The 22,200-nt window shown below is 42.4% G+C and overlaps 1 protein-coding gene across 1 annotated transcript in view; it reads right to left on the bottom strand.

The window, feature by feature from the left end:
* tshz2 (teashirt zinc finger homeobox 2) overlaps positions 1-19,857 on the bottom strand; it is a gene marked incomplete at both ends in the record, with an annotated part of 39,911 nt that extends 20,054 nt beyond the window's left edge. The window contains one exon of the mRNA XM_083895196.1: positions 19,818-19,857. Within this exon, the coding sequence (XP_083751322.1) occupies positions 19,818-19,857 (40 nt within the window). The remainder of the gene's footprint in view (positions 1-19,817) is intronic.
* Positions 19,858-22,200: the final 2,343 nt, after the last annotated feature.

The raw sequence follows: 22,200 nt of genomic DNA, 5'->3' as shown, positions 1-22,200 counted from the left end.
GTGCTTCTCAGCCTAACCTCAACATGTCTATTTCGAGCTGAGGACTTGCTGACAGCACATTTAACTTTGTGATCTGCACATGAGAGACGGCTAACAGTTGCTGACAGCTGCAACACAGCGAGCGAAACCCCCCCCCCCCCCCCCCATTTTCCCCTGTACAATGCCTTATTGACACGTTTCATTTGATGAGGATTTCGACGAACTTAAACAAGGGTTGGAAAGCAGGGTACGAAAATATCATAAAGAACAACGTTGAGTTCCAGCCAACTCATGGAAGCACTTCCTTTGGGGGGGTTGGGGGGGGGGGGTTTGGGAGGGCTGGGGGCAGCGGCTGTCTAAAGAAGCCTGATTTATGATCTGCTCGGTTTTGCATGTGTGTTCACAGGTTTCTGGGAGTTACACTCAATTAGAGCAACAGGGTTTAGGAGTATGTTTTTCTGAGGATAAGTTTAAAGCTTGACATGTTTATTTCTGCCAGTGCGACTGAACAGCTGGTGACAGCCAATCAAAAGTCATTTCCTTTGATCAACCCCCCCCCCCACACACTCAAAATGTGGCAAATAGCAACCGTCCCTGACATAGTGAAAATATATCTACAAAAAGCAAGCACTAACGTGTTTATAAAGCACAATCTTGAATACTAAAAAGGCAGCGAGCGTAGAGTGAAGATGAAAATGTCATCACTTAACAGGACAACATGCACTGCTAATCAAATTTGTAAATTCAAATGAGGTTAAATCCAATTCTTGAAAACCATGACCAATGGTGCTCGCATCAAACCAAAGACTGAGGAGTGACTTAATGGGATCCGCAGGACAAAATCCCAGCATTACGAGTTAAAACGCCATTTCCCTTCACAACTTCAAAGAAATGTTATTTTTTGAGTCTTTTAATGATTGAGCAAGCCAGTGAAATTGGGGGAGCAAAGTACCAGCGTCAGGAGTTACTCATATCCCTGTTGAAAAACTCCTCCGTTTAATGATTCACCACTAAGGAGAGTCCACACACTTCCAGAAGAATTCAAATCCCTTTTCCCACAGCCTCTTTCAGTCCGTATGATAAATGACACCCGTCATTCCACCGTTGCCAAACAGCACAGAGGGGAATTGTACTGATATATGATTCACAAGAACAGGAAATAAACTCTGCCTTTCTCTGTAGCTCTCCCTCTTGCCAAGTAGGGCGGACCTGGACAGTGTCAAAGCTCTCATGGCGGAGGCATTGGGAAGGCTGACGGCGCTGAAACCCAAAAAGGGAATAGACAGTGGGTTTCCAAAATGAACTCTCCCCTCTCTCAAAATGCTGGAGCTACTGGTGACAAATGAAAGGCATGAGAGTCAGTGGATTAAAAAAAAACAAAACAAAAAAACCAGCGGCATCTATGGAAACGAGACAAAAAAAGGACGGTAAATTCTGCAATTATCAAGCGGGAAAAAACACATATAGAGAGCGGGCAACCTCTGTCTGCCCCCAATTATAATGCAGCGAGTGACGCGAATTACAGCACCTTGATTATTTCCGATTTCTGAGTGAGTGAAAATGACAAAGACTTGAAAAAAGCTGGGGGTTCAAGTTCCGATATAAGATATATAAATGAATATAACACAAAAAAATATATATACATGAATAAAATATGCCATGAATTGAATAATTTATACTGTATATTGTCTTCATAGACACTGGAGCAGCTCTTTTCCAAGTTGGTGCTTTTGTGTCAGAGTCGGAACGAGAGAGGCGCATCCCCGCTGATGTGCAGCGGCTGTTCGCTTTCAGGCTCGTCCCTTCAGGTCAGCGCTCAGCGGTGGGGCCTCCCACTTGGGCTCAGAGCGCGGGGATGTGCCCAGGGCCTGGACCAGCAGCACTCAATCACCCAGACAGCGACATCCTTTCGCCATCACCATCAGAGAGGCCCCTTTAGGGTGGTGTGAGGGAGGCGGGGGTTTTGGGAGAGATATTTATGAGTGGAGTGCTCGCACACACGCCCATGCGGCTGCGATTCCGCTGATATACTGTCGGCCGGACTGTGGGATGGAGCCGTATAGTTCATCTCCTCCTCGTTTTTAGCCCCTAACCAGACCCCTGTAAGTGCTCCTCCGAGCTTTACAGGTTGGGTCTGATGCAGGAAGCAGACAGTCAGTGAACGCCACATGTAAATCTGCAGCCCCCCCACCCCTTCAAAAAACGAAAATGTGAAACTAGAGTTAAAGAAGGGCCTTTATTGGTTCTCATTATCAAAGATTGCTTTGTTTGAAAATGTGAACCAAATGAGCGCAGTAAGTTGCGGCAAAGGGGAAAGAAAAAACAACAACAACAACAACACAGCACGATGTGGGTTGTTACAAGAGTCGTACATGATGAGCAGCACATGTTTACCTAAGAGGTGCATTTTAATGCCTCTTTACCTTTGATTTCAGGGCAGTCTAATTACAGAGGAAGCCATGTAAAACCATGTGGCAGATTAGGGAAGCGAGTTGGAAATGGGTTCAAATTGTCGTTCTGAAGTAAAGAGGCTACTTTGCACCACAAGGGGTTTCTTCTCCTCAGGCAGGCCAGGGGATTAAAAGAAGCCATAAAAGGTCCCTGTAATGGCATCAGTAATGTCTTGCTGCCATTAAAAACGGTGAGAAAAACATCTGCTTTGCATTTTTCACTCCCCTGCTACTCATTTGTCTTTCAAACTATCTGAGAGTGCCTTGGTTTCAGTGCGCTCATATTTTCTTCAGAATATTTTTTTTTTTTTTTAAACAGACTTCATCAGATTAACATTTGCCCAAAATCTACGTGCCTAACCAGGGGCTACTTTGCAGCGCTCGCGCGTTTTTACGAAAACAACAGTGCAGTCTGGATACTCGCTGGGATCATTAACTCGAGTAAATTTTTTGACGTCACCATCCGAACGTGTGAACCAGACCCCAAAGCTGCAGCTCAACACACGTTCAAGTTCACTAGTGTTTATTTTCTCCTTTATATCGGCCACAAAATGAAGCAACAGACTTTTAAACAACGCATTCACACCCAGTTCACATAATAGGAGTCAGTTTAGAGTAAACACCTTGATTGCTTTATGGCTAGCCCCGAACCATTAGAGAGGCGCACTGTATCCTCCTTCTCTGGGCCTCTGGAAGCTGAGACCCTGCAGTAATCTTTTCTCTGCTAACCCTTTAATAAACCACAGCCTGCTTCATTAGCTTCCCCTCACTGAGTGATTGATCGGTGCCAGTCACAGAAACCCCATCCTCGTGTTGCCTACCTCTCCTCAACCCACTAAATAAAGCACTTTTTTTTTTCGGGGGCGGCTACCACCCATCGCACTATTAAAGGAGAGTATTCAGGTTCTACGGTCTGTTCCGACACATAAAAAAAATAAGATTCACCAAGGTTTCAAAAATGCTTTTCTTTTTTTTTTTTTCTAATTACACTGATGTGAATACGCTAAGGACTCAGACAGACCGAGGTAAAAAAAAGTGATGGGATTAAAGGTGTGGTTTAAAGACGAGATGACTCATTATTTCGCTTTGTATTTGTTATTACATTACATCCGCTGTGATTCCACTGGAGAGACAGTCAGTGGAAATGAGATGGACAAGATTTCAGCTCATTCTGGTGATGCCCTTGAATTAGACATAAAACAGCAGATCACACCGTTAGAGCGGGGAAAAAAAAACAGCAAGTGAGACTTCTTCACGACCACGTTAAAAAAAATGAAGAAGAAGAAGAAGAACGCCACAAACGCAGTTAGTTAAGATACGATTAAATTACGGGGACGATCCCACAACATAGAGGATTACGAGGAGAGTGGATTACATAGCATTAGCGTAATAATGACGCATCATTTCCCTGCCTACGATTAAGAGAAGGACTCTTTTTCTGTTCGGCGCTACCTGCAAAGTATGTGCCGTGCGATCCTTCACTGTTGTACAGTTGGAGGAATAGAGAGATACAGGAGGAGAGAGGTGCTAGACGCTGCTCAGCTGCAGTGATAAAGTCAGTAATATCACTATCTCGCCCTCCTCTCCCAAGAATTGCTATAAACCTATTTCGAAAATTGCACCCATATATTCAGCGAAGACAGTTAGCTCATCCCACTGACAGTGCAAACTTTTAGGGTGAATTATGCCGGTGTCATTCAGAGGGGTTTATCAAAGAGGGTCAATAACTCACCAGACCCAAAAATCTGAGATAGGCCCAGGCCCAGCTCCTCTCTCCTCTCCTCTCCTCTCCCTCCCCACAGCAGGCAGGCAGGCAGCTGGTAAGCTGCCATCCAACAGCCTGCCGCTGTTGCTCGGGACACAAGATGGTGCCCAGTCGCACTGCTACATGGCAACAGTAGCACAACGTCGTGCAACTCCAGGACGAGCAGAGACGGACACACAAAACACTGACAGGCCACCACAAAAAACACACTATATGTTCACATCATGAAACTTAGTTTCATTAGATATTTAGAGTTCATATTCAAACATCAATAAACTTTTCGTGTATGATGTGAAATTAATAGAAATTGTCAAAACTGCATCTTAAAACCCATTTTTTACTCTTCGGCTTTCGACCCAAGTATAGTTTTATTGTACGACTTGTTTGTGTTGTTTTTATATTTTCTACAGTATTTAATTGTTTGTTCTTAGGTCACACGTTTGTATGTTTTGATGTACAGCAAGTGCTTTATAAATAAAGTTGGATTGGATTGGGAAAACGGTTGATTCATTGCCAAATCTGGGTCAATTAATCAATGAATTAGAAACATAAATACCACCTAAAATGAAATATAGAAATCCTTTTTTTTTTACAAGATCTGACAAAAGATGCTAAAAAAAAAGTATATAAATAATAATTCCTACCATTACTTCTTAACTAAATGCATGTATTGACATTTATATCGTATTGTGAGCTGCTGTAAATAACTTTAATATTTAATGTGACGCATTAACCGGTTAAGAAAATAATAAGTGACGAATGAACTTTCGCAGAATTATGATTCAATGAGTCATTTTAACTAGTTTGTGTTGCTCGTGGTGGCCAAGGTGTCCTGCACACACCCTGAATATGTATAAAGAATAAATCCCCCCCAAAAAGGGTTTTTGTTTTAATATTTTCTGTGCACAGTTTCTTTTCTGTTATGATATGACATGTAAATGTTTGTCTTGAGAAAAGAGAGAAGATCTTTTTTTTTTCGTAAAACTGACCTTAACAACGAGACGTGATTCACCACTGACAAACATGGAAAACACATTTGTCAGTTTCTAAATGTAATCTTGTGTTTCTGGCACATTAACAAGAAACCTTTACAACTTTGCTGAAAGGGGAAGAAAAAAAACAACAACACACATTTGCACCATCTCAGGCTCATGAAAACGTTCACCCTGATACTTATCTCCAATTAGCCATATTAGATGTTTGCAGTTGTGCAAACACTTGGGTGAATTTGCTGTTCAATTGATTCTAAAGGGATTTCCAGTGGGACTGTTGCCAGTAGGATGTTTCAGTGCAAATGCACGACTGTTTGAATAAAAAAAGAAAAGGGAGGAAGAAAAAAAAAAATACATGTATCACTTGGGGGCAGGGTATCATTTACTGTCAAAACAGACTTTTAATATTTCCCTCAGTATGTCAGCCTGGATTCTCATGTCCCTCGTGCTACAGTTAATCCTCAGCTATTCACTGGGACTTTTTGACCCCGCTCTGTCTGTAGTCTGAGGGGTGATATCACCTGCAGCTGTTTACAATTAGCTGAATTGTCTCCCATAGCAGTACTTAAGTTTTACTTAGCCTCTTTAAAAATCTGTACTTTCCAGATGGCCTCGCATTGAAGCTCCTTAATATACTGTATGAGCGCAATGCAATTCGAATAGTGTACGGCCGTTAATACAAAGTGAATAAAAAATGAATTCGTTTGAAAATGAATTGACTGGAAGTGACCTGCGGTGTCCGAGTTGAGCTTAAATCTCATCTTCTGAAAACATTTATTTTCACACACTGCTGAAAAAGAAAATGCATTATATAATAAAAAAATACACAAATAACCCTTGTCCGGTAAACTATAAACCAACCCTCACGGCGAGAGACGCGCACAAGCTACTCGGCTGCACTGGTCAGCAGGAAAAGTTCAGGTCAGAGTGAAACATGCCCACTCACTGCTCTGCTCTGCTCTGTGTAGCCGTACTGTAATATACAGTGGGGAAGCAAAAAAAAAATCATGTCTCTCAGACGCCTGCAGCCTCAAGCTATTTAGCATCTTGCCGGCCTCAGATGACAGACAGTTGCAAGAGTATCAACACGCTTACTGTACAGTATGAATGATAATTCTCTTATCATATGTAGCCCAGATTTCATGCCCAAAAATACAATACTGCATTCTGAGCTCTATAATTCCACCGGTTTAAAAAAAAAAAAAAAAAAAAAAGCCCATGGGGTTTTTGTTGTTTTTTTTATGAGAGAGCGAAAAACAGCAAGCATGTGATGCACCGTTTCCCAGCTCACTACGTCAGAGTGTTTTTAGTTTTCAACCTTCAATTACAGTTTAAAGCAGACTACAAATCATCCGGACAGCTTTAATTTATCAGGCTTTTTTTTTTTTTTTATATGGATTTGAATCTGCCGGTTTTCTCAACTTACTAACTAACACTATCTTCAAAAGCGAGGGATCTCACTTCTTATACCAAACAAAGCAGCGTAGTTTTGTAATAACTTAAGCTTTTTTTTTTTTTTTTTTGAATGGATTAAATACTGAGAACCAGTGACGTGAACATGTTCCCAGTGTAGTTCTTGAAGTAGAAACCTTCCGTACGTAGTGCGTCATCAATAATGATCGGTGTGGGATGTATACGCCTGTGGGGCAGGAGTGCATTCCAACGAGTGGGGCGACACCGCTCTATTATCCAGCCAGAGGTGGAGATGATCTCGTCTCACAGTGGTGCCTTCCATTTGTGTACACGTGTGTGTTTAGCGTCGTCTCGGCAACCGCGAGCCCGCTCCTTCACTGGGCTGGGTAGCCCCGCCCTGTAGAGCTGTTGTGCAGAGCAGAGGGCAGGAATCCTGCGAGCGGGAGCTCATAGTCTACCTGAGGTTTAGTTAAATAGGCGCATGTGTGTGTGTGTTGAGTATATATGGCATCATCAAAGCACGCCAATAATTACAGAGCCGGGTTATTACTGTACGCGACTGTTATTTTCATTAACGTTCATTTCCCGTCTCCGGTAAGAGCAAATACCCACCCATCAGTTTAATCACAGGTTTATTTCAAAAACCGATGCAGTTGCCTCCATGATTTCATCAAAGCCCTCACAACTTGACACAGAAGGGGATATTTATTTATTTATTTAACAAAAAGCAGACATCTACGAAGACAGGAGGGGCATTCTGCGTGAAGTAAATACAGACAATAATAATACAAATTGAAGTAATTTAACAACGAGACAGTGATGAATTCAAGAGAGTTGTATTTTAAGTATTACTGCAACAACAAACACGAGCCCTACTCTCTCCCTCGTCATTTTGACATGGTTCTAACAACATGGAACTGGTCAGGTCCAAATGGGAGCATATTTGCAGGTCTTTGCAGATTTACGTTGCATTGAAATGCAGACAACCTTGGCAGGAAGTAGGAGATTGGAAAAAAGCCAGCCTTTCATCATTTTCCCCAAATCAGAGGGGGGAAATGAATATGGATGCCCTCAGGCATGAGGGGAAGGAAATTCAGGGGCTGATGAGGTCCCTAAAGGATGCGTCTGGACAGTACCGGAACTTTTCGGCTGGGCCACTGCCAGAGTGCGAGGGGCTGCCGTAAGACACACATGCAAACAAGAAAAAGTGCCCCGTCTACTACTGCTCACACACACACAACAACACATCAAACACCACGTGCACGGAGACCGATCAGCTAAAGGGCTTTTTGTATTTTTAACGTGAATATTATAAATGGGGAGAATACGTGGCGAGAATCAGACTGATACGAGAGTCATCCTCGCGTCTTTAAAAGACAAGAGCAAATTAAAGATCTGCCAACCATGTCGATAAGCTCTTAACTAAAAAAAAAAAGAAATGTGTCCATTCCGCACCTGGGTTTAATTCTCATGTTTCAACATGACAATCAGACGGTATCCTCGCAAACCAGAACGCTGAAACTTAATCAAGTTCTCAGTCAGGAGTCTCCGAGTGAGAAAGGGACGGATTCTGCTCTGAAAAGAAGTTGCATTGGCGCCGACTGGCCGATTCGCCGTGGCGTGTGAAAATGTGACAGACGACGCATAAGAAACATTAAAAAAAAAAAGGCCAGATGCGCTGAGCCAGAAGCCCCGAGATGGAAGAGCGGTACTGGAGAGTGACGGTGCCCCCCCTGGAAGTTGGGTGCAATGGATCCACCACATCAACAACTAATTCACTAAAAAAGGAGGGAGGAATTCCTGGCGAGGGATTACAGCGAGACTTCAATGGAGGCTTGCGAGGCTGGATAAAGAAGCAGCACCGACAGAAAAAGAGACAAACTACAGTGCGCTGCAAAAAGATTCATATAAAGTTGATTGTAGGAACCGATACAACCGCCGTTGAGGTTGCTTATTTAACGAGGCTGTGCAGTGGCGAGGTCAGCTGCCCCATTATCCTGTTGTTAAGACACTAACAGTGAGATTAGAAATAATTTGGTGTTAAGGGCGTGAGCAAAGCCCAATCCGTTTGTGCAATGACCCCCATAAAATGTAAAAATGTACCTACAACCTCCGTGCAACCTAATTGCTCCGCCATAAAATCAAGGGCAGAATAAGAGCTGTTAGCGATCTTCCCGTGTTTTTTTTTACATTTTAAAAGCGTCGACAGGCAAACTGCAAAATAAGAGACCACTGACTGTTACAGTTGATGTGCATGTAAACGTTTGCCAGGCTGTGAGTGTTTTCACTCAAAAGAACTAACTAAATGTGCTGCTCACAGCTAGTTAGAATGTGACCAACAGCCACTGCTAGAGTAAGATCCTTCATTTAATAACTGTTAACAGATATTCAAGGCTGTGATAGACAACGGCTTGTCTTCTGTGTGTGTGTGTGTACTATTGGCAAACAATAGTTCAGCAGCTAAAGAGCACACAAAGACACTCAATCGATCCACTATTTCACTGTGTTAATCTCAAAACATAAATAGAATTTGGATTATGTGTAGCTTTGATTTTAATTATCCCCACTAGTACTTGTTTCTGTCATTACCGCAGTAAGTAATTAACAACAACAACATGCCTGTCACCTTGAAACACCTTTGACTGATGATGATAGTGATTAAAAAAAAAAATAATAATAATGAAAGAGTAAATTTAAACGTCAATATTATCGGTAAATCTGGTTTTACAATACAGTTGGATTTCTTTAAGTTAATTAAAACAGGCACACATCTAATTGCTGTTAAATTAAACTGAATAGGTATAAATGAGTTCACTAGCAGCAGGTATGATCTGGGATGTTTCCGTTTGTTTTCATCGATTCGAATGAATCACTATCGCAGCGATCTCATATTCTCCTCTCATCCGTTCAACACAGCAGTGAAAACAAGCAGGCACTCTATAACACGCCTCCTGATAACGGAGCAGATTACATTTGTGTTATTTCCAGATCCATCACCGAGCAGCCACTGCACCACTGTCCTGCGTGGGGTCACTCGCTGTTAAAGTCTGGGGCCCTTTGGCAAAAGCAATGATCTGTGCATGACCTCTGTAACATTTTAGGGATGAGAGGGCCCCTCGGCGACAGCTACCAGGGATACACTACACAGCACAGAGAGGACATGTCAGCCGCTAACACAGCGGACGAAAGCAGAGCACCATATGAATAGGTAGATATTCAGACCGCGTAAGAGTTAAAAGAAGCTGGAGGTATAGTTTTTAATAGAGGAACAAATGACCATACTAGCGAGCGAGGGAGGGAGGGAGGGAGGGTGTGCCAAATGCAAATGTCATTTTCACGAGGCGTTCTTAAACGTGACAGCTAAGGAGTCTTAGGTGTGTCAGGTCAGGATAAAAGACTGCAGATCTGGAAGTAATTTGACAAATTTTTCAAGCTTCTCTACACTTTGTACGAGCGCACTTGAGTGCAGAGGGAGGAGGTGGTGGTGGTGGTGTGTGTGGGGGGGGGGGGGGGGGGGGCAGACATGAAGACAGACAGTGAGAGGCGACTACGCCGGACAAAAATGTCTTCAGGGTTCCCAATAGACTGTTTCACCAGACTGAATAGCTTTGCTGACTGCCACAACACTGACCTCCCACTGACACAGAGAAAATGACCACTTTCTACAACTTTAAAATGGCCTGCGGGGGTGGGGGGGGGGGGGGAGAGCACGAGATACCAGCGCTGAAAATACAACAGACAATTGCTGACTCAATGTTTGCCGGGATATGGGAGGGAGGAAAGAAAATGTGTCCTTGACAACTTAAACGTTTTTTGGATTGAACGGGACTTATTTTTGACAGTTAGTTCTATATCAATGACTTCTCCTGGACAAAGCCTCACATACACATACAAACATGAAGACGTTCATGTGTTCTTCAGAGGAATGCTCCACGTAGACGAAATCAAGCTTTTGTTTGCTCTTCTTTGGGATATTTGTAAGACAGAAACACATCCTCTTTGCAGATGACCCGTTTCCTGTCACGTGTGCACCTGTGTCATTACCGCCACCCTATGAAAAACAGTGGTAACACAACACCATTACTTTCTCTGTTCCCCGAGGTGCAATGCAGGCCTATTAGATTCTTCAGCTGATCCATCTACACACACACATACTTGGCCTCACACACACTACAGGCCATAAAATATGACTGTAACATATTGTACTATTATAGTTTGCTTTTAGAGGCCTCCTGTCACTCAGTTAATCTTACCAATGCTGTTCTGGTTTACAAGTAACAGCTGAAAATCGAGCAGAGAGGCAAGACTCTCGTCTTGATAGACAGGATGACTTACGGCTGGCCCGGCTAGCAACCTCTTCAATGTCTGGGCTGAGATATACGACGAACAGGCAAACGTGGGAGGACGTGGAGTCCATGAAATTCTTGTAAAATCGGGGGGGTGGAGGAAGGGGGTGATGAATCTGCATCTGCTGCTAACGGTACAACAAATGTGGACATAGCGCAGTTATCACGGCTGAGGTCATGTGTATCAGAGAGAAATGTGTAACCTTGACAAGGGGGAGGGACGGAGGGGGGGGGGGGGGGGGGGGGGGGAAACACTTCCCTGTTGAGTTTCATTTGAAACTAAATGCCCACAGTGTTTGTAGTCGGTCAATACCAGCTGGACCTACAATGCTGAGAGCCCACTTCCTGCTGCTGTTGCTCAATCAGTTGTGGAACTCTGTGTCACAAAAAAAAAATCTGGGTGATGCTGATGACGACATCACAACCCCCCCCCCCCCCCCCCCACACACACACACCCACACCCACACCACTACTTTCTGTGACGCGTCAGTGCCGTTCCTAGCAGCAGCAGCAGCAGCAGCAGCCTTTGGCATCCGTGTTTTGCTCTCAGTCAGACACAGTCGGACCATAATTAGACACGCCGCTTCCTGTAAAAGGACCTCGCTGTGTAATATTAATCATGTGAGGATAAAGTTGTAAATCCATCCTCCGCGGAAATCCCCCCCCCCCCCGCCCCGACGTCTTTCATGTGTTACTCAAAATAGAGAAAAAGGGGGCTCTTTCTGTGACGGCGAGGAGTGTCAGTTCTCCAGTAAGGCAAGAAGTCCACAAGTGATAAGGATTTTTTTTTAATGTGGTGTTCAAAGAAAACAAAACCCAAAAAATGACTTTAGGAATCTGCCACACACACACACACACACACACACACACATCTCCATTGTGTGAACTCTGGCTATGACAATGTACAAAAATATTATTTTTATGGGAGGCTATTTAGTGATATGAGTTGCTCTTCATGGAATATCATGGCAATTAAAATACTGTAGAATAATATTTTTGGTTTCCCGGCATTCATTTTCTCCTCTAAATTATACTATTCGTCATGCACTCATTACAAAGACAGTCAATTTTGAACCAATTCCAATTGCCTCTAATTTCTAACTGAAATAACACAAGGCGCACATTTTTCATCTGCCTGACATCCATTGACTTTATTATTGTAGTGAAATGCCAGACTGTGACTGAATAAACACACAGACAAGTCAACATAATTCACATTTTTTTAGATTAATTTCATTGCTAGGTGTTACGCTCAAGTTCATGTTGAGCGTATGCATCTCCGTGCGCATTGGCCAAACTTCTGCATTTAGAGTTGGGAAAAGTTGTTTGTTTCAGGCAAAACACAATTTGAGAAAAACAAAAAAGATTCAGTTAAAAAGGTGGCCTGCAGGTAGCGCAGCCAATAAGAGCGATCATTTTAAGTGGCTGCTTAAGTGCACGCTGGTCCAAGCCATAGGCTACACCGCTGACATGTTGTGTGCTTCTTCTTAATCAAGTTGTAAGTACAACAGAATTATTCCACATTCATCACGGACACCTAAGCTGTCACTGCTGTTTAATGAGTATCAATTAAGCCGTTTCAACAGACTAGCTCAGCACATCGTGTCGACGCAAAAACAGGCAGGCACAGCCCTTAGGAACGGGCTCGAAAAAACACAACACGGAGGCGCCGAGCGAGCGAAGGACCTGGATTATGGTTTAAAAACAATGCAAACGCGGGGGCATATTTATTAACGTGGCATTTAGAGGAAGCCCCGAGTGTTTGGGTTTAAGCACAGGAACACACACCTGCATGTAAGATGCTTTTTTTTTAAATTACTTTAATTTTCTGTGCGTTCAGAAATTGGCTTGGACGAAAAAAAAAAAAGTTGATATATTGTCGTATATTTGGCAAAAAATAAAAGAGAGTGACATTTGTATTCTTTGTCCACACGTGTGTTGAAGTGAAACACAAACTTTCGCCTCAGGGTGTTCGGGACATTTTTTTTTAATTGACCGCACGATCCAATGCGTAACTTCCGCCCACTACAAAGAAGAAGAATTTTAAAAAAAAGACTTTCTCTTGTCAGTTTACATCCAGTTTGACATTAAAACTGTGCTGTTCACAACAATGCTAAAAAGAACCACTCAGTATTTGAAAGCTTTACTTAATTGGAAAAAGCTCCAGTTTCTATTCCCTGAATCGGTGTCTCGACTGAGAGAGGAGAGTTTGTTCGATAGAACAATTGAAAGCATTAAAAAAAAAGGTTCGGGGGTCTTTGAAAACAATATTTTTAAGAGACGTATAAACTAAATGCGAGGACGGCGATGCAATTTTCTTACAATTGATTTGAAGCCGTTAATAATTCGGCATTTCATGTTTCCTTCTAAGTCGGTTTCAGTCGCTGAGTTAAAGCTGTTGACGCACATATACATTTAATTGTGGTGCAGTGGCTGTAAAATATGTGATTCTTTTACCTGAAGACCATTTAAAGACACATACAAGGACCAGATACATATGAGGAAGCCTAAGGAATCTAAAACAAACCTACAGTTTATCCTTGAGTCGCTGTAATCGGAGATGCATGTTCAAGATTTTCTGTGTGTGTGTGTGTGTGTGTGTGTGTGTGAGAGAGAAATTATGACAGCCTCTTTCTGACCCCGGTGAAAAGACAGCGGTTCACAAGGCCAGCGAGATCAACGGATTCGGTCGGAACGCTGTCTTGATTCATCAAATTAGTTCCTATGTAATTGCGCCGCATGACGACTCATAAAGCACCCGCTCCATAAAGCTGTCAAGGCGCCATCAGCCTCGCGCTAAATGAAGTTGCAGAAGGTGCAAGGGTTCACAACTTCATACAGAGCAAAGTGTCCGGCTGCACTTCCCTCCGGTCGTAACCTCGCTGTGTGCGGTAACCGTGGCGATCGGGGGGGAAAAAAACGACATATTTGAGACGTACGCTGATATTTGCTGCTTATTCTGATATGTATGACAGTAGAACGTTTATAATCATTTCTCTTAATAAGTATTAAATTGTGAGCTGCACCTAAAAACCCGGGGCTTAATAAACAATTCTCCAAATGGCCGGGAACACGCGAGTACGTATTTAGCGGAGTGACCTCTCAGCGACTTGCAGACCGTGCAGTGTGAAGGCAGTTTACCTTTGTAATTGTTACAGATCACACCATTAGCACAATATTGTCATAGCTCCTGCTCCTGCAGTCGGCAGCAGCTGAGGGTTAATTTGCATAATAAATCTTAATTGAAGCTCATTATGGATTTGATAAGAAGCAAATCGGGTACACTGCGGATAACTTAAGATTAATGTTTTCATTGTGTTTTCGGGCACTCGTGTATTGAAGGATAATGTCAAATGCATTTATTACGCAGAGTGTTTTTCTTTTTTCTTTTTTTTTTGATGATGATGATTTAAATATAACTAACAGTGTTGTGTTTTCTGAATGAAAAGCAGCACATGTTCCTCACCTGGTCTAAACACCAGTGAAATCAAAGCACGGACATTTGTTTTTTCCGTGTGTAGCAAACCTTATTCATCTCTGGTTAGGGTTAACCTGCACTGGCTGTGCTTGTTTTAAAAGAGCACACAACCATCTGGCCAACGTGTGATCTCCCCGACTTCACCATACATGTAGGTCAACAACTACAAGATGAATGTCCTCACTTAAATCTTCTCCACTCTGTACGGGGAAAAGAGATGATGTGCATGCTCTTTTCCGACAATATAAATTACAGAGAAAGATACAAACCGTGGTGGGAATGACTAGCATTACAATAATACAAAGCACATTTAAAAAAAAAACAAATATAACATATCACACCACCTCCGTGTAATCAATACCAGGCCCACAGTGCTACTGTATTAACTGTAAGCTTGCCTTGCATTCTTATCCTCAAAATCCACATAAATGAACAACCCAGGCTATAAAGTCTCCTTCCCATTTCACCTCTGTAAATCAATATATCTGTAGGGATCTGGACAAAATACCACAACATAATTTCTTTTGTACTTTGGATGTCTAGTAGAAAATAATGAGTTTTAGCCTGCTAGCAATAAACTCTCCCAATATTCCAGTTATTGTCAGACTTAATGAGTAAAAAAAAAAAAATCATAACGGGAAAAAGTCTCCTTTCTGCAGCGATGATCACATGGAAACATTATCCACATGAATCACCCCAACGGCATATCAAATTGTGTCATTTGCCTGGAAACTAGTGCAGGTCTCAGAGGGAAGGCAAGGTGAACGAGCAGTTGCTGTAGAGAGGTGCAACGCTGCACAGGCACCACTTGCCTTGAGACCAATCATAACAGCCTGTTTTTTCCACCACACAGGAGAAAATGAGAGAGAGAGAGAGAGAGAGAGCGGAGGAGAGAGATCACTGTGCTGGAGGGCACGGGAGTCTTGGTTCTTATCACCTAGACAGTGCACCACCTCTGTGTGTCTGGCTCACAAGCAAACAAAAGCCCACTTCGCAAACTATTAGCCATCTACACCTGTCACGCAGGAGAATATGCACTGAGATTACACTAAATCCAACTTAGTGTTAATATTACCCCCATTTTTTTTTTTTTTTTTCTTAATATTAAGATTATACAGCATGAAAACTAGCTGATGAGGAGAAAGTTATTAAAGGGTATCTGTACGGCAGAGAGAACGCCTGCAAGTTAGAGAAATCTGCAAGCGTTGCAACAAAGTGTGAGCGTATGGTTTGTTGCGCTCGTAAGCCAAAGGAAATTTCAAGGCTGGATTTGATCAAAACAAAAAAAAAAGAAAAAGTTTTTGCTTTGCTGACACTGATCCAGAAATACACAGCAGAGAAGGAGGGGAAAGCACATATTTAACACTCACTAATAGTAATAGCACTTAGAAACTTTTATTAGAGCAAGAGTTTTGCAAAAACTCCAATATCTGTTTTTATTATTATTATTGAATATGCAAAGCCTAATTCATAAGAGACCAAGATTACAATTCATGTCCCAACTTAATTGGGGGGGGAGCATGTTTGTGAGACAAAGGTACTGAACTGTGCACTATAGGGCTGAACAATTAATCAAACATTTTATCGAAATCGCAATACGGCCTGCTGCAATTTTAAAAATGTGTGTCAAAATATCATTTCAGATGAATTATTGTCTTGAACGATCATTCCCTCTGATAATCACAATAAGATATTTATTCAAAATCGTTCAGCCCTACTGTGCACTTCATTGAAACTATGAAATTAAATGAAAAATCTCTGTTTAAACCTTATTATTTGACTGATAATTGTATTAAATCAAACTTGAACATGGTCATTCATGAATATTTAACCTGTAAAGTGATGCCACTCACGCACTAAAATGATTTCCCCTAAGCAATAATATAATGAGAAGTAATCAAGGGCAAATATTTGTCAAGTGAAAACTATTGTTTTTCCTTTTGATTTCAATTCCAACCAAAGTTGTTCAATAAATTTGTGCAAAGTGGATGAGGATGTTGTAACAAAGGCTCCCAAACAATAGGACAAAGACTCCAGGGACAGAATCCAGGAGAGAGTGGTGAAGCTGGTGTTAAAAAAAAAAACACACAAACAAACCTATGACAATCTTGTATTCCACTGGCATTTCCCTGACCAGCTTTTGTCATTCAAACTGCACTACCTTTTTCTACCTAAACTGGATAAACAACATCTGCCTTGATCGTAGGATGTTTTCTGAACAAACCACTTAGGAGGAATTTCTGCTCGCCAATTCCCACAAGCTGCTGTCAGTCACTATCTGGCACTGCAAACACTTAATGCCTTTGTCTGTTCTCCAATTTTTCTTGTTAACAGCAAATTGGGCTAACGGTTTGAGGCACAGAGCTATTGTGAAGAAGAAGAAGAAGAAGAAGAAGAAGAAGGAGGAGAGGGGGGGGGGGGGGGGGGGAGGCAGGAGGAAGACTCCCACGGCCCGAAAAAATAACATATGGCTCCCCTCACTCAAAAATGCATCCCATGCACTTACAGGACTTTATGTTTATATCACGTATAAAAACTGATACACAAATATCCCGCAGGAATCTGTAGCCCTGGTCGTCCTCTCGTCTTAGTGACGCTTTCCTCAGTGATAAAGCAAAGGTTTAGTACCTCCTATTCTGGACCAGTGGGTAATTGGCATTTTTTTTTTTAAATTACCATACAAACTATGTATGCAAAGGGAGTAAATCAGAAAGAGCTAGCCTTTACCATAAAGCGTCTGTGGTCTCAAGTTAACAAATATGCCTATTAATAATACTATTCCCACTGGAGGATACAAGCACCCTGGATGTTGAATGTCCTCTGAATTAATGCTTGAGCTAGAGATGGGTATTTTTTTTCTTCTTTCCTTTCCTTTTTTTTTTGAACAGCACCTTACAAAATATAATTTCCAGCAGTAGGGATACTGCATCTTTAAGAGCCCTACGAAGAAGAAGAAGAAAAAAAATGAGACCTATTCGTTTGCATCTCCCATGCTCTTATTTCAATACTCCTCTCTCCTTGTTCCCCCTCCACACATCATTAAACATATTATTATAACATGACTGTCAGCCTGCATCTCTCTTCGCTCCATTCTTGCTCTGCCAGGTAATCAATTTGTCGTCACTCTCTGTAACCCCAGTAAAGTCATCAAGCGAAATGAGTTACAGCTGCAAAGAGCCTTCAAGAATACAGGAGAGAGAGAGAGAGGAAAAAAAAAAAAAAAAATGAACGCGAGAAAAATGACAACACAGCCCAGGAATATTCCACCGCTTGATAGCACATCCCAGGTCTTGAAGATGAAATATTAATGCACAATTTGTTTATCTGCAGGCCCACATCTCTCCAGTGCCGAGCTGTTAATTTTCTATCGGCACAGACAACGGATCAGTCAGTCATGAACTCTTCACAGCCATTACCGGGAGACATTTTGATTAAGTATTCCTAATGTAGTGGATAGGAAAGAATGAAAACACTCTGCCTGCCAACTTTTGATTGACCATTAAGCCACTGATGAATGTGCCTGTCAAAGAGGAGACAATTACCTCAACAATGAAGAAACTCTTCTGGAAGGCTTATTTCTCTATAGGGCTGACACATTTACCAGAGTACAGGCGAAGGCAGCTGAGAGCGTGTAAAGGGATCACTTAGGCATCTGCTCAAAACTTCTCTGAATAAAAAAAAAAAAAAAACCGGGGGGCATTGTTTTTTAAGAAAAGGGGGCTTTTGGAGCCTGAGATGTGGGGAAAATATTTAACATGCGCCCGTATGGCACCGAGTGTGTGTGTACATGTGTGTACGCACAAACACAGAGTGTGTGCCGTGCAGATAAGGGTCTCGGTATCTTAAGCGCGTATAAAGAGACACTATTATTGGCAGAGAACAATCGCCATCTGGTTGCTGCATCCGCAACCATAATAAAGACTGATAACTTCTCAACACACCTCAACCAAGTAATTGCATCCTCAAACACCGGAATACCCTTGATCAATCTAGCTTTAATTCGCCAACTCCATCATAATGAGGCAGTTAAAGGCAACATTGTAATTCATACGGAGCAAGGAAGTGGCTCTGAGAGAGAGCAGGGGGTCAAGGGTGGAACGTGGATACCGTGACCTTGTGAATTTGACATTTCCCACACTGAAGTTTGCGTTTAAGAAGCAGGGAAGAAAAAAAAACGAGGGGCGGGCGGGCGCGCGCGAAAGGTGCTGTGATTCGGCGTCTCGATGCGGCTAAATGTTGCAGGATTACATTACTGGGGCAGGCAAAGTAAACACACGCTCACACGACTAGACACGAGAGCCGTAAACCGCGTTAGGGGCCTCCTTCAAGATGAAATTATTAAATTATCTGCAGCTTCGACAAAACCCAACGATAAATCTGACACACGGACGTTAAATCACAACCCACCGCAGATTGTACTACATTAGGCCGCCGTGTGACAATTTAAATTGCGTTGTAGAGGTGCAGGGTGTGTGTGTGTGTGTGTGTGTGTGTGTGTTTGAGTCATAAGCAGGGATGGAGTGTGTGTGTGTGTGTGTGTGTGTGTGTGTGTGTGTGTGTGTGTGTGTGTGTGTGTGTGTGTGTGTGTGTAAGTGAGTGAGTGAGTGTAACCCATTCTCCATTTGTCCATAAGATTATGAAGAGTTCACACAGAGTTCATCTGCTACGGATACAACAGCTCCACATATTTCAGCCGCTCTCTGCACTTCATGCGGGTCAAATCAAACACAGTGAGGGAGTTTTTCTCCCCCCTCTCCGTCTCCCCGTCCGCCTGTCCCTCCCTCCCTCGTGGATATATGTGAACAGGATATCAAACTTTGTGATCAATGAACGCCTAAATGGCCTGTGACATGTTGGAGGGTTATTGAAGGGGGGGGAAACAACAATGAGCTTTATTGTCGTTTTAAAACGTATACTGGCGTTGTTGTTCTTTGGTGTTTGAATTGTGCATCTGACTAAATTTAAATCCCCCTTTTTTGTTTGTTTGTTTTAACAGCTGACTTTGTGATGATGACGATGCCCCAGAGGTCAGAGGTCCTTGTTGTAGATTCTCCAGTGAAACATTAAATGCACTATAAAGAGCACTGGTGTCGTTACGCCAGGTACAATATTTATGTTAAAACAACTACAAAAACCAGCATGCATGGGCACCTGTCACACACATATATACACAGAGATGGGGAGGGTGGGGGGGTCTCTATCTCGTCAGGGGTCCCACATGATTAAAAGTTGGAGGTTTAAAGTCTAAGTGTTCGCAGGGGGGGAAAAAACAACAACAAAAAAAACAATCAAACAACAACAAATGTGTTGCACTCTGACTCTGACGAAGAAAACAAGAGAATACAACATTTAAAATAATCATTGAAGACAGAACGAAAGAAAAGAGTCGCTTACCCGAAGCCCGTTTGGGCGCCTGCTGTTTCCTCCGAGGCATGTTTTGTTTATTCTGAAGTCGCAGTTCAATACTGTGCCCAGGTGAAATCTGAATGCGGTCTACGATAGTCCATGCATAGAGAGAGAGGGAAGAGAGAGAGAGTTTGTGTATGTGTGTGTTAGAGAGAGAGAGAGAAAGAGAAAGAGAAAGAGAGGAGAGTCTTTATTTTGGCTCTCGGAATAGTTCAGTCTCTCTCACTATCACCAAAAAAAAGAAAAATCCAGCTTTCTGTGGGAACAGATGCTTGTTCTTTCACCTTCTTCTTCTTCTTCCTCCTCTTCTTCTTCTTCTTCTTCTTCCTCCTCCAGCGGGGGGCGAGTCGCGTCCTTTCACCACCATCCGCTTTTGTCCATCAGTGCCACATACGTTGATCGACGTGTGTCAGTCATTCGCCCCCTCGGGCTGTGTTTCGGCGGATCAAATATGGAGGGGGATCGCGCGTAAAAAGGCGTTCGGCGGCGTTGGCGGCGGCGGCGGCGGTTGTGGCGGTGTTGGCGGCGGCGGTGGTGCTGGTGGTGCTGGTGCTGGTGGTGGAACAGCGCTGCGTTGTTACGCACGGTGCAGACGAGCGAGAGAGGAGAGAGGCGATGCCAGCAGACATCGATCCACAGAACAAACTGAACATTAAAAACTCCTCCCTCCTCGCCTGGACTTGATGATGGCAGCGAGACATTTGTTACACTAGATAACCATGAGTATATTAAAGGAACAGAGGCCAGAAGAAGAGAGGAGCGGCACACACACACACACACACAGAGAGAGAGAGAGAGAGAGAGAGAGAGAACAAACAGCAGCAGCGGTGACTGTTTTCTATCACTCGCTGTGTCTTTTCCTGCAGTTTCTCCCTTTTCTTTTTTCCGTCTCTTTTATTTATTGTCTTCACTGCAGCTTCCGCTCACTCTGCGTCCTGGAGGAAAGTTTGCGAAGATTTCCTCCAGATATGAGAGAGCAGCGTCAGTCACGCAGTGTGGTTAGGGTTTAGGAACATTTCCTTTTTTTTTAATGTAATACAGAATTATTTTTTGTTCGTCCATTCTGCTCTTACAATATAAAGTGCTTCCGGGAGCATCTCCTAACATGACACACAGACTTCAGAGAAGTCAGAATAAACCCAAGTTTCATGTTGTTTGAAAAAGCATGAACTGTAACCAGAAACAAACTTTTCTGTCCACTTTCCCCCTTTACTTTAAATATGCTGCATATATTATAATATGCATTTGTATGTGCAAAGACACTTAAATAACCATGACCTGTCTCTCCTGTCTGTACTGCAGTGCATTCATGTGTTTTAAATACTGCATACACTTCATATCAAATGTACGAAACATTCATTAATTCATTAAATTCATTACAATAAAAAATAAAAACGTTTCTGAAAAGTCACTCTTCCTCATTGGTATCACACAGTTTCAAATTAAAGGCATTACACTCATATTAACATGTAATTAACCATTTAATGTCTCAAAGTGATAATTGATTAATCTTAAGGATTATTTTCTTGATTAATCTAGTCACGGTAAAGACAACATACATAACATACCTATATCGCGGAACAATTTTAAATTTAGTAATTGGATTATGAAGCACATGCAGTGAGGTTTTAAAATAACTGCTAAAGGAAGACGTCTTAACGAAGGAACGGACGGATTGGTTTAATCTATCGTTTGTCAGGAAATCGGTCAGGATTAAACCTAAATGTCATTAAAAGTAATGTTTTCTCTTTAACTCACCAAAAAAAACCTTGAAATACAAACAAAGCGAGTGACAACCTCATCAGGAAACAGACACTTAAGTGCATTTCTATCAAAATAGTGAAGATTTGTATTGAGCAGAACTATTCAATTAACATTTTGATGTTTGTTTGTTTGTTTATTGTATTTCACACTCGTGTGAACAGAGTAAGACTTTGTGAAACATAAATGACGCCAGCTGGAGTTTTTGACATTTCTCACACTTCAATTTTTACTTTTAACAGATTACAAAGACACTTCACAGCATTTATTTTCTTGCAAAAATCCTCTAATTTTGGTCGTCCCATCCTGCGAGCCCCGACACTAAAGCCTCCATCTCTCGTTTTAAAAGCTGCTCATGACCTAATCAAATATGAAGCCCGGGTGATGGATGACTTCATTTCAGAGAGACAACACCCCTTGGAGATCCAGGCTCGCCCCGCATTACAAATGGCTTCCTGATAATATTCCATCACCCTATTTTGTGTCTGTCACTCATTTTTGCCAATGATACCGGAGACCTCCCGTGAACTCCACCTGAACCTGCGCGATCAATCACGGCTCAGATCGAGCTCGAGCCGTACCTGTCTGACAGCTCCTAACACCCTGTGTG

This window comes from Microchirus variegatus (assembly GCF_963457635.1).
Source record: "Microchirus variegatus genome assembly, chromosome: 9".
Lineage (NCBI taxonomy): Eukaryota > Metazoa > Chordata > Actinopteri > Pleuronectiformes > Soleidae > Microchirus > Microchirus variegatus.
Note: the sequence above shows the minus strand (reverse complement) of the source record. Positions and strands in the feature narration are given on the sequence as shown.